General features: G+C 39.1%; 1 protein-coding gene across 1 annotated transcript in view; it reads right to left on the reverse strand.

Annotated features, from left to right (window-relative positions):
* arsb (arylsulfatase B) overlaps positions 1 to 14,373 on the reverse strand; it is a 42,852-nt gene that overhangs the window by 23,679 nt on the left and 4,800 nt on the right. Inside the window, exons 3-5 of the mRNA XM_038292484.1 lie at positions 6,469 to 6,659; positions 6,168 to 6,375; positions 1,006 to 1,249 (exon numbers count right to left, since the gene is read on the reverse strand). Coding sequence (XP_038148412.1) covers positions 1,006 to 1,249; positions 6,168 to 6,375; positions 6,469 to 6,659 — 643 coding nt within the window. The remainder of the gene's footprint in view (positions 1 to 1,005; positions 1,250 to 6,167; positions 6,376 to 6,468; positions 6,660 to 14,373) is intronic.

The raw sequence follows: 14,373 nt of genomic DNA on the forward strand, positions 1-14,373 counted from the left end.
AGAAGAAAATAACTTCTTGCACATTTCAAAAGAATTCCACTAGCATAATTTAAAAAATATACACACTATCTATCTATCTATCTATCTATCTATCTATCTATCTATCTATCTATCTATCTATATATATATATATATATATATATATATATAGAGAGAGAGAGAGAGATATAGACATATATATCTATATATATATCTATATATATATAGATATATATATATAGATATATATAGATATATATATATCTATATATATATATATACCGGTAGATATATATATATAACAATTTGCGAAAACTTATACATTTTTGGCTTTTTTTCTGTCAAAATAGGAGCCGAGTGGTGACTGTACTTTAATGAGAAATAAAATGATTTAAAAATGAAAAATGTAAAGGGGTCTGAATACTTTCCGTACCCACTGTAACTGCATTTATTCATCTATTCAGTGTTTTATTCATAGTTTTATTTTTTCAATTATTCACATTGTTTTTGTCTTTTAAAGAGTCATTAAGGTTTCGTATTGTGAGGGGAAAAGGTGAAAAATGGCTCTTTGGATCAAAAAGGTTCCTGATTTAGAGGAAAAAAGATACATCTGTAAGGGAGTAAATAATTTTTTTTACAGCACAGTAACATGGGTCAGATGGGAATCTGACAGTTTACCGAGCCCACATGGAAAGTACATTTGTGGTCTGTGAGCAGCTGCATGTGACCCCTCCACACTCTAATTGCCTCAGCTAAAAAAGTATTTCAGTCGATTAGCTTTGTTGACACGGCGCCCGCATAAAAGATCTGCCCTGGAAACCAACCGGCTGATCTAATACTGGAACATCACAGGCGGAGAGCAGAAAATAATAAGAAAGGAAGGAGCAGGGATTTGTATGAGAAAGACTGATGGAATTTCCTCCTTCTGCAGCTCCCATTGCCACGGTAATAAAGGGCTTATTGAGGCCTCACCGCAAGAACGAGCTGCTGGTCCAGGAAAGCAGAGGAACACACAGCCCAGCTCACCTGATTGTCTTCCACACGTCAAACCCGTCCAGCGGCTTTGTTCCCTTGGTACTCCCGCCTGCCAGGCCAACAAAAGTAGGCAGCCAGTCGGAGATGTGGATGAGCTCATGGTTGGTGGTTCCGGGTTTTTCCAGCAGCGGGCCGGTGACAAATCCCACTCCATGCACGCCTCCTTCCCACAGCGACAGCTTCCTCCCACGCAGCGGCCAGTTGCTGCCACCAGACACTGTCTGACCGCCGTTATCTGACACAAATAAACAAATAGTTCTGGTTAAAAGACAAGCAAATACCAGATTGCATAAGTATTTACACCCCTCACACTTTTAAAAGGATTTGTTAAAACCTCAGTAATGAAGAAAGAAAAAAAGGGCATTATGCAAATGAGTAAATACTCTGGAGGCACACCTTTCTATACAGTCTCAAAGTCTTTTGTAGGCTTCTGGGTAAACATCTGGACTTCAAAAAACAATATATATATAGATATAAATATATACATATATATATATATATATATATATATACACATACACACATATATATATGTATATATATACGTATATATATATATATATATATATATATATATATATATATATATATATATATATATATATATATATATATATATATATATATATATATATATACTATATATATACATATATATATATATATATATATATATATATATATATATATATATATATATATATATATATATACATATATATATATATATATATATATATATATATATATATACATATATATACATACATACACTCACCGGCCACTTTATTAGGTACCCCATGCTGGCAACGGGTTGGACCCCCTTTTGCCTTCAGAACTGCCTCAATTCTTGGTGGCATAGATTCAACAAGGTGCTGGAAGCATTCCTCAGGGAGTTTGGTCCATATTGACATGATGGCATCATACAATTGCCGCAGATTTGTCGGCTGCACATCCATGATGCGAATCTCCCGTTCCACCACATCCCAAAGATGCTCTATTGGATTGAGATCTGGTGACTGTGGAGGCCATTTGAGTACAGTGAACTCATTGTTCAAGAAACCAGTCTGAGATGATTCCAGCTTTATGACATGGCGCATTATCCTGCTGAAAGTAGCCATCAGAAGTTGGGTACATTGTGGTCATAAAGGCATGGACACGGTCAGCAACAATACTCAGGTAGGCTGTGGCGTTGCAACGATGCTCAATTGGTACCAAGGGGCCCAAAGGGTGCCAAGAAAATATTCCCCACACCATGACACCACCACCACCAGCCTGAACCGTTGGTACAAGGCAGGATGGATCCATGCTTTCATGTTGTAGGTGCCAAATTCTGACCCTACCATCCGAATGTCGCAGCAGAAATCGAGACTCATCAGACCAGGCAACGTTTTTCCAATCTTCTATTGTCCAATTTCAATGAGCTTGTGCAAATTGTAGCCTCAGTTTCCTGTTCTTAGCTGAAAGGAGTGGCACCCGGTGTGGTCTTCTGCTGCTGTAGCCCATCTGCCTCAAAGTTTGACGTACTGTGCGTTCAGAGATGCTGTTCTGCCCACCTTGGTTGTAACGGGTGGTTATTTGAGTCACTGCTGCCCTTCTATCAGCTCGAACCAGTCTGGCCATTCTCCTCTGACCTCTGGCATCAACAAGGCATTTCCGCCCACAGAACTGCCGCTCACTGGATGTTTTTTCTTTTTCGGACCATTCTCTGTAAACCCTAGAGATGGTTGTGCGTGAAAATCCCAGTAGATCAGCAGTTTCTGAAATACTCAGACCAGCCCTTCTGGCACCAACAATCATGCCACGTTCAAAGTCACTCAAATCACCTTTCTTCCCCATACTGATGCTCGGTTTGAACTGCAGGAGATTGTCTTGACCATGTCTACATGCCTAAATGCACTGAGTTGCCGCCATGTGATTGGCTGCTTAGAAATTAAGTGTTAACAGTTGGACAGGTGTACCTAATAAAGTGGCCGGTGAGTGTATATATATGTATGTATATATTTATATATATATATATATATATATATATATATATATATACATATATATACATACGTATATATAAATATATATATGTTTGTGTGTGTACTTTAACAAAAGAGGCAGTACGAGAATTAGATGGTCAATTTTTATATCTGAACACACACAGTATGTATGTATATATACATATATATATATAATATATATGTGTGTGTTCTCTATCTTTCTTCCCTAAATCAGATTACCTTAACAACCATTTCTTCACATTGTCCTTTACTTTGTATGCAGGACTTAATAACACAAATTAAAATAATAAGGTGTCTATGCAATCCCTTTGATGCTTCAGATAATTTCAGTCTGGATCAGACACTGAGAGATGGTCCATGAATGGGTCCACACTGACTATCATTTGGTTCTAGGATCCAGTGTCAACACCCACCTCACCAATGACATCCAGCCAGAGATCCCCTTTCATTAGCAGACTGCATGTGAGTCCAGGAAGAAGTCTGTGTTGAACTGTTCTGGAAAACTCTCTCTCTCTGCTCCTTAATGCTTTTTCAAGCTGTGGTTGGACTGTTCCGTCTTTTCCCCAGATCCCTACCGGTTTGGCCGCAGCTTTCCTCACTCGTTTGCTAACAGTAACGTCCCAGAGAGGCTGACGTTTTACAGTAAGCCTCACTGCAGAGGGAGCCAGTTCAGGGCTCATTTGCTTCCTGTTAGTCATGACACGTAGGAGCCAAGGACAACAGCCGAGGGGATTCATAAAACTTTCGATGAAGGAGCATTTCATCAAAATCTAGTTGTATCACAGATTATTCACGCTCTGCATCTTTTTGAACAGTAGTGACGTAGGCATTCAAAGTGTCTCAGATCAGCAGTCAGAAGCTGCTGCCAACCATATGTGTAGAAGGACAATTAAATGGACCACCTACCGCATCCCACCTCACGTTGTACAAAAAGCACTCACTTTTCACTTTCACAGCATTGTTCCTGTTTTCTAATTAGCCTTTAAAAACTTGAATGCCACTAAAAATAACCCTCAAAGTGGTTTCCTACTTCAGATGCCAACCATTAGACCATCCACATGTGGAAAACTGCGAGCGGCCACATGTTTTTAGATGAACAGATGATGTTCTCCTAGAAATCTCTTTCAGATGGAGAGCTGTCAACAGGCCAGAGCCCTCTGGCCCTGAGAAAAGCAGCCATACGCTGCTCTCTACTGGACAGCTGGAGTATGACAACAATTTGGTTTAGAGCAGAATTATTTAAAGCTACAGTGTGTAATAATTACAGGCATATAAATTCAGAAATTTAATATATTATACATAACTATGTTATTTATCATCACCTATGAGCTCAGCCTTTTAACCATAACATTTGCGTTGCCTTAGAATTCGTTATTTATAATTACATAGGAGCGGGTCTCGCAGCCATGGAGGCAGACATCTTTGCGCTACGGCAGCGCAGAGCCAACAAACTAGCGATTGCGAGATCTCCCATGACGCTCGAAAATAACTACGGCAAGTTGAGAGAGATGAACTGAGACGGTACTGAACAGTAGATGGCAGTATTATGCCTGAGAAGCGTTTAGTCTGCCTGAAACCAAAGAAGAAGAAGAAGCAGGTATACTGCGCCTCGGTAACAAGAAAGGTAAACAAGGCGGCAGGCGTGAGTGACTTTGCAAACTGTTTGGCACTGTGTGGCCAAACATCAGACGAATGGAGGATCATGCCTACTCTGTATCACAACGAAAAGCGGCGGACACCGAACCCCCGTCATCTAAGAAGCGGAAACACGACGAGAATAAACGCAAGAGTGACAAGAAACGACAAAAAACACGGATCAACATTGGCACGGCATTTACACGATGGAAGTCACTGATGGAGGAAAAAGGTTTTCAAAGTGACGCTCAAGTTGCCAGTTTTCTCTTGGACAGGTAATTAATCCTACACACACAATTGTCTAATATCACTGCAGTTTTTGGAGTACAGGATGCTCAGACCTGTCTAAAACAATAACATGCTGCGTGATGATGCTGTTACTCTCCAGTATACTTATTCAGCAACGTCCCTGACGTTTCACAGGTAATGATTCAGTAATTTTCTGTAAAATAATTTTCTGGATATATACCTCGGTTACTTCTCTCCGGCTCCTTTGGAGATCTTCAAGCCTTTCCTCCTCTGCTCTCACCCCGCTGGCTCCCCTCTCTCGCCTGGCCCCAGCTGCACGCTCACCCCGGCCTCTCTGCCCTCTTCCTTTCCCTCTTCCTTGCCTTGTAACCCCCGTGCCACAAACAAGACTTGGACTCTGTAAACGGGGAATATATATTCTTCCAGCGAACACAATCTCGCTGTTAAACTAATGACTACAATTACTTCGTCTGTTTATATCACCATGCAAAGCAGCTCACCAAAACGTCACAACGACGTAGAAAAAATAACGGGTATATTTATTATCTTAAGTCTACATGAAATCTATACCCTACACAGACTAATGAAATACTATCTGTAAAATTATCTATGTAAACAAACCTCATCACTTGAGAAGGTAGGTGATGCGGACGTCGTGGAAGACATTTTGTCCCGTAACGCTCGCCGTACTGTTGGGGGGGAGAAGCGGTGGGGGGGAGACGTTCATGTTGCTGCAGTCTGCAGTCTGACCGCTAGATGTCGCTGAAAATTACACACTGTAGCTTTAAGCGACTTTGAAAAGAGGAACAAAAAACACTTCAGAGATTATCTTTTCTAAGAAATATATAAAAACATCATTATGCATTACATAGTGTTGGTGGAACCCCATAAAAAGGAAACTATCTATGTTATTATTACAAGTTTATGAGTATAGTATAACAAACTGTGCAGTTCTCTTTAACATAGATGTATATCTGAGGATAAACATGAGTTGGGATTCAGCTTAAAAGGATCAACCTATAAGGATATCAGATCAAAAGTCTATTGCATCAAAATAAGGAAGAAAACATGAAGTGAGATTTTACAAAGTCACACAAGGAAGGGTTACGGGAATAAAGTACACTAAAAAAACAAACTTTAGAGCTGCAAACAGGCTCTGCTTTAGCCGATCAGTTCTCTCTGCCTCCATACTTCATGTTAGGAAATGATGGTTTGATGTTGACCATGTTAGTGCTTTATGCACGAGTGTTAGCAGTGTACCTGTGGAAAACACCAGGACCGTGTTTTCCCAGAGTCCCTCCTGCTGCAGGGCCAGGCTGATGTTGCCCACAGCCTCGTCCATGGCCGACACCATGCCGGCGTACAGCCTGCGTTGACGGTCTTCGATGAAACCGTAGGGGGTCAAGTAGCACTCCGGTACCTGCAGGGGCGAATGCACCGCCTGCAGCGCCACGTAGAGGAAGAGCGGCTGGCATATCAGAGAAAATGAAAAAATAAGATTAATCTTCAAGAAAGATAGAGAAAAAACCTGAAAGGTAAGGTTTGTGTGTTTGTGTGTCACCTTGCTGGAGTTGTGTTTATTGATGACACTGACGGCTCTCTGACTGAACAGCTCAGTGGAATAAGCTCCTTTGTAGGCGGTGGCCACCTCCTCTCCGTCCCTCAGGTCCAGTGCACAGCGGGTCAGGTTTAGACCATTGATGTGGTAACAGCGCTCGTGGCTGAAGTAGTCCTCACTTCCTGTCAGGTAACCTGCAGCACAAGGATCAGCGGCTCAAAGCTAAAACCACGAACCTCAGAATCACTTCATTAATAGTCTGTTTACGGAAAACATGTTCACAACACTAGATTCATTTAACAGATTTAAGGTTTTTATATATGTAGAAAAATGCTATGAAATGTATTAAAGCTTAGTCTTTTAGGTTCTAGATCTCTTGAAATAAGTGTCCAGGAGAACATATTTACTGCAGCCATTTAGACAAACCAAAAGAACTGCAATTAAAACGATCATATTGAAGAGGAATGGATCACATGATGTAAAAACAGGCTGTAGCTTTGAGCAAAAATCTCACAAGATGGAATAAAGAGGAGTAAACCACAGAGATCAGTGTCTTTTATCTTATGTAGCTGTTTTATTTTGAAATAGAGTGTCATTTATGCAGTTTGTTGGGAAGATGTATCACTTGACTGCTATTAACCCTCTCCAGGCAGATGTTGCAGATTTGCAACAGCTAAATGACACTTATCTAATTACTCCACATCCATATTTTAAGAGCTTTTGTTTTTGTAAGGACTTAGTTGTGCATTTGCAACAAACAGTTTCCCTCCAGCTCACCAGATAGCACTGCTGACTCACTTTCAACATGGCTGAGTCCTTGGTGTCACTGAAACAGATTTTCTAAGCACCAATTTCATGTAAGCATCACTACCAATTTCCATTATTTTGAAATCAATACTACATAAGATGAATCATGAATGTATATAGATATGACACATGCCAATTAGTAGATTTTATCTCCAGAGGCATCTCGATTTCAATGTTGTGGATTCGCAACGTGTGCCCAAACAGGTACCAATGGATGCTACATGCTTTATCTATTAGTTTGCCTATATTTGAGCAACATTTTAACAGAATCGGCCTTCTCAAGAGATTTTGAAATGTCGGTGGAGAAAAAATCAGAAAAAAAAGTTGTCTCTAATTTTGTTAAAGAAATTTTTTTTTTTGAATTTTGGTTTGTTAATTTTTTGTTTGTGACATTCAAATAAAGTTAACATTCATATCAGATTCAGTCTTCAGTGTTAATTTACCAGTCCGGGCCACTGTTGCAAATCTGCAACATCCCAGAATTCATTGCATGTGAAGGTCTCTCTCAAAAAAAAATCTAAATTGAATATTACTACCCCATATGATCATTTTCTTGAAAAATCCGATTTTTCCTGCAACTGTAACTTAATTTGAGCCTGAGAGGGTAAACACTCAGACCACTGGATTTCAGCGATAGCTGCTCCATGCTTAGTCCTCCTGCCAGTTTTTTTTTTTCCTATTAGAAAATGACACATTCTGCACCTTCATCAATTAAGAATAGACTCTATCTGTATTTCTGATGGAGGAAGGAAGGGGACTATCTTTACGTTAGAAAAGCTTCTATCTGCAAAAGAGTGAACAATGCAAAGATAAAGGAGCAAATGGGGGGTAATATCCAACTTTTAAGTCGATTATTTCAAATGAAAGGCCCCTAAAAGTCAGAATTAGGAGTCAGAAAGTCAATGCAACACAATGGTTCCAGACTTTTGCATTTAAGAAGTCTGCCATCCAGCCATGACATCAACATCAGTAAAACCTTTCTATTTATACCGTTTGCAGCCTTTCTTTATTATATACGTATTATTACATCAGCTGTTCTATGGCTACATGTATAGGTTTATAAGACACTATGTTTAATACTGTGTATATACGCCCAGAGTACTGAGTAGAAAAGGTTTTTATTGTTGCTATTGTTGTAACAGTGGTGCCCGTGGAAAATACAAGGGTCCGAGAACTGAAACCCATTTACCTCGGAGATTACGACACTCCGACTCTTTCATTTGGAGTCCAGAGTTTTGGATCCTTTATCTGCTTCACACAGACCTGGATCCAATGTTCAAAATGAGATGAACCTCACAACATGCTGAGGAGGTATTAATGTTTGCTGAAGCTAAACATTCATTCTTTTTTTTAAATTACATCTAGAAATAAAGCAGGAAAAGTTTAAAAAGCCTTCTTCTTTTTGCTTCCTGTCTGTAGGAAAACTCTCGACCCGGAAAAAAGGTTTCAAAAAGGTTTAATCCAGATGAAATTGATAATCCTTTATTTTGTGATTCAGGATCAAATAAAGCACAATATTTTAGTTTGGATCAATCTGATCCGGATAGATCACTAATTCAAGATTATCTGCAACATGAAAACTGCTGCTACACATCAACCAGTAGATGTCAGTATTGTGCCTCTGCTCTGCATTCAACTTTGTTGTAAAATTATGTATTTAAAACACAGACCTTTACTTAGCTTTAGACCAATATTCAAAAGCTAAACAGGCAAAATAGCCTAACTCATCCGATTACTGGGATTTTTGAACATGCAAATAAAAACTTATAGAAAAATAGGGTAAGTATAGGCTGCCCTGCATCATCCAACTAAAGTTAGAGTTCCATGAACTATAAACATTTTGGGCCTAAAAATCCAAGCCGAGTCCCCCCTTTCTTACTGGTACAGTTTAATTCATCTTTTTTTCAATCAAAGTGATTCCAATCCTATTACAAAATTCTGAAAAATAAAATATAAAAATAAAAAAATCAGAACCTGGATTGAAATATTGGATCTAATCAAAAATCATAAGACATTTTTTCATTAAAAAAAAACCAAATTGATTTTCAGTATTTGATCCAATCCATTATCCAAAATCCAAGTGGGTTACTTTTGATAAACTGGGCAATGATATTTGGATTGATGGCACATTGATGTTTTATTATTCTTTATCTCTAGTAAGGTTTCAGGATCTAACAATTTGTTATGAAAGGAGAGAAAGTCTGAGCAGCAGACCTCAGTGTCTTCAGAATAGTGTTTAAACAGCTGCAGTGTGAAAAAGACTGTTTGCATCTTTGCAGATTTCATTCTCTTTTTTGCATGTTTGTCACCCTTAAGTGTTTCAGAACATCAAACTTAAATAGTAGAAGTAAACACATTATGCTAATGAAAAAATATATACACTACAGTTCAAAAGTTTGGGGTCACATTAAATGTCCTAATTTTTAAAGGAAAAGCACTGTACTTTTCTATGAAGATAACATTAAACTAGTCTTAACTTTAAAGAAATACACTCTATACATTGCTAATGTGGTAAATGACTGTTCTAGCTGCAAATGTCTGGTTTTTGGTGCAATATCTCCATAGGTGTATAGAGGCCCATTTCCAGCAACTATCACTCCAGTGTTCTAATGGTACAATGTGTTTGCTCATTGGCTCAGAAGGCTAATTGATGATTAGAAAACCCTTGAGCAATCATGTTCACACATCTGAAAACAGTTTAGCTCGTTACAGATGCTACAAAACTGACCTTCCTTTGAGCAGATTGAGTTTCTGGAGCATCACATTTGTGGGGTCAATTAAACGCTCAAAATGGCCAGAAAAACAGAACTTTCATCTGAAATTCGACAGTCTATTCTTGTTCTTAGAAATGAAGGCTATTCCATGTGAGAAATTGTTAAGAAATTAAAAATTTCCTACAACAGTATGTACTACTCCGTTCAGAGGACAGCACAAACAGGCTCTAACCAGAGTAGAAAAAGAAGTGGGAGGCCGCGTTGCACAACTGAGCAAGAAGATAAGTACATTAGAGTCTCTAGTTTGAGAAACGCCTCACAGGTCCCCAACCGGCATCTTCATTAAATAGTACCCGCAAAACACCAGTGTCAACATCTACAGTGAAGGGGCGGCTGCAGGATTCTGGGCTTCAGGGCAGAGTGGCAAAGAAAAAGCCATATCTGAGACTGGCCAATAAAGCGTGGGGTGCAATTTCTCCAGATTACCTCAACAAATTAACAGCTAGAATCCCAAAGGATGTAATGCTGTACTTGCTGCTTATGGAGGAGTCTTTGACGAAAGCAAAGTTTGATGTAAAAAAAATCGTATTTCAAATATAAATCATTAATTCTAACCTTGTCAATGTCTTGACTCTATTTTCTATTCATTTCACAACGTATGGTGGTGAATAAGTGTGACTTTTCAGGAAAACACAAAATTGTTTGGGTGACCCCAAACTTTTGAACGGTAGTGTATATATATTCAAGGGAGGAAAGAAATTCAAATGTACATGGCCCTGTGTGAAAAAGTGATTTTCACCCTGTTAGAACATTACTTGGTTCATCACACTTGAGATTCACTTTTTCTAAGCCACACCTGGAGCCTGTTTCCAGCCATACCAGTTACCTAGCCAGACTGGTGGAGCCAGGCTTGGCATTTGTGGAATGGATGAATGCAGGACGCACACCTTAATCTAGACCGAGTCTGGATTTATAACTTGGGATTTCTATGAGGCCATGGCAGACTTGCTGCACTGCAAAAAATTGACATCTAAATAAGTGATTTTTTTCTTAAAGTAAGTGCATTTTGTCTTGAATGGAGGAGGTAAATGAGATACTTTACCAATGGAACGAGGCAATTTACATTTAAGATAAAAAAAAAAGCAACTGCATTTTCTTATTACAAGCACATATTATCTAATTATCTAATTTTAAGAGCAAAAATACTCATTCCATTGGCAGATCATCTTATTTACCTACTAAATTAAGGGTAAATACTCTTGATTTAAATTTTTTTTTACTTATTTCTACATCGTTTTTCCTATGTTCCCTAAATGGAACCACCAGACTTTGGAGAGGCCTAGTCAAAGTCCTGACCTGAAATCTATTGAGATGCATGATCTTAAAAAGGCTGTTTAAAGTAGAAAAACCTGCCAACGTGGCTGAATTACAGCAATTCAGAAAAGATTAGCAAGCCAAAAACACAGAGCCATAAAAGACTCATGGTGAGAAAGTCACCACATGACTGCAGCTGTTTGTGCTAAAGGTGACTGAACTGTTTTTTAGGTTCAGTAGGCAAACACCTCATCACACAGGGCTGTGCAGGTTTGGATTTGTTTTCAGGCTTAAGACAAAACATCTACATTTTGTTTTTGTTTATGTTTTGGTTCATATTTTAATTTGCTTGTTCTAAAAGTGTGATATGTATGTAAAGTTAAAAAAAACAAAACAAAAATTAGTACTAAAAATAATAATACAAATAAATAATACCGCTGTAGTGCAGTTAAATTATCAGAAAAATACATTTCATACATGGCTGCTAATATAATTATTGTGAACAATAAGTCTGAGCACAAATAGAAGTTAAAGTCTGTAAAATAAAATATATTCCATATGTTCAAGGTAATGTAATGTGGCCGCAGGTGCAAACGTGCAGAAAACGGCAAAATGAGCTGCAAACACACATATGATGTAAACTCCAAATCATAAAAAAACAAACAGAAAGTTGAGACAGCTACTGAAAAAAGAAGCAAAAATCTACAGTAATGCAATGATGCAATGCAAACATTTATTTTGCTCCAGACCAGTAGAGGGAGTCAAACAAGGGACAAAACACGGACCAGAGGCACCGTAAAGACAGGAAGTCATGCTTTAACACAGGACTTTCAAAATTAAAGTTAGAGGAAGAAGTTATTATCTTTCATTTTATAAACAAGCATTTAGCTTTTTATATATATAAAAGCTTGACTTCCTGTTTATCCTATATGTGCTGTGTTCGAATCGCCCAATTACATCATAGCGCGGCGCCGTGGCCTGCTCGGATTCAAAGAATCCTTCATATGCAGCCGACAAATGCAGCCCTCTTTCTTCCCAGTTGGAAGGATGTGTCCGGCGTACCCTTTGTAGCTTAGGGTATCTCATGATTCATTGCAAGCCGGCTGCTTGTCATTCCCCGATCCGTCCCGGAAGCACGATCCGTTCTACGCATGAGCATCCAGATATGCATCCGGGTGGTCCTCAATTTTATTTATATACCTAAATGGCATTTTCCCCTTAACCTGACTCCGCCAGATGGATTTGCTCCGCATATCCATCTGGAAACCTTCCGTTGAAGTAATTTTGGGAAGGGCGAAAATACTTGTTAGCTGATTGGCCTATGTTGGTGATAGACGAGCCAAATATACTAATCAGATCAACGAAGCATATGACGTACTAACAGAGCGACGACAAAAACACAACCACAAGCCAGGCACAAGCCAAATGATAGATCAAACTCTTGCCGAAACCAGTCGGGAGAAGAGCAAAAACATCTTTTCCTCTGAGAAAAGCCTCCAGAGCAGTGTTTTGCTCTTCTTTCAGTGAAGAAATACCCTGTAATTCCGATAAAACTTGCTCGATAGCCACGCTAATGCTAGTTTCATCGGCTGAAGCCGCCATGTTCTTTAGACTGAACTGTCGCGCTTCTCGTTGCGTCAAACCTCAACCCGCCTCAAAGCCAACGCTGATTGGATGTTCGTTTGGTGAACGGCTCTAAATTTTCTTTAACAGAGAGTCTCCAGACTGATCTGCGAGTGAAACCTTGAAAGCTCGTGAGATCAGGATGGTCTCACGAGGCTATTTTCCCCTCTCCAAAAATAGAAACGTACTAAAATATTATGTGTTAAAGGTTAATAATGTATTTCCTGAGAAAATAAATGCGTTAAAATCTTTTCTGTTTTATCGTCTCTGCCCGATCTGCACCGGAAATGGGATCCTATGCTACTTTCGGCTTTGGATTTAAACATGAATCTAGTCTTTTTGAGTTTGATGCTTTCGTTTGTTTTAACCTTATGCTATATAGTGCATAATATAAAGAAAGAAACAACTAAAATGCAGATAAACATAGTTTAATCATATTTTGCCGGACTGCTCTGGGCATGTCCCATGATGACGTAAGAGATGCAGTTTAACAAAGAAAATGTAAAAAGAATAAAAATTGTCTCACTAAAGTCATAAAACATTTTTTAAAGGTGTGTATTAGCATTCTTTAGTGAGTTATTGATATAAATAAGTAGTTTTAGTACCATGATTACATTATTTATGGACACGTGGATGCATATTTGTTTGCGCATGTGCAGAACGGATCGTGCGTCCGGGAGGGATCAGGTAGTGACACGGCTCCATGCTCAGAGGAAAAAGTTGTCAGTGCAGTTTAATATAAGACAAGGATGAGAATACTTTTGTCTTAAATAAATGCAAATTGTTATTGTAAATGGTTAATGAGTCAGTGGCGGGTAATCTCTGCTTTATTGAGAGGTTTTATTTGTCCCTGTGCAAACGGGTTTGACTGACATGTAAGCACAGATTCCAGTACCTCTGCAGTGTGGGGACTATAAATCTGATATATGTGATGGAAGTACTGCTGCTGAAGCTCCTAAGAATTTAAATGAGCACATATAACAGTGGTGAGAAGTTCAGAATCCATCCTTTTCCTGCTTTTTAAATCAACTATCACACAAAGCATGTGAGCTGAGCGTGGAGCAAGTGGAAGAAATATGGTGGGGCGCAGAGCGGTTTTTAATTCAGGATTTCGCTCCGCTCCAGTTCGCTCCGATGCGTCATTACGTCAATTAAAAATGTGGGATTATAAAATTGTATCGGTCACATCATTAAATCAAACGCCGTGTGTCCCAGGGTAAATTGAGCGAGCGTGGAGCGATTTCACCGAAGTGGCAGGAAAATTAAGGTGAGCGCGGAGCTCTGCTGTCACGGTCGCTAGGCAACAGATCCTGATGGTGATGGTCAGAGAAGGCTAACCCTGTTTGAATGTATATCCAAACTTTTCCGACCTCTTTATTTTTCACATCCTTCGAGGACCCATTCCAGGCAGACTGGGTCCTTCAAGGACGCAGCCGCTGGATTGGAAGCA

Source organism: Cyprinodon tularosa, unplaced genomic scaffold (genome assembly GCF_016077235.1).
Source record: "Cyprinodon tularosa strain WSP-4 unplaced genomic scaffold, ASM1607723v1 ctg313, whole genome shotgun sequence".
Taxonomy (NCBI): Eukaryota; Metazoa; Chordata; class Actinopteri; order Cyprinodontiformes; family Cyprinodontidae; genus Cyprinodon; species Cyprinodon tularosa.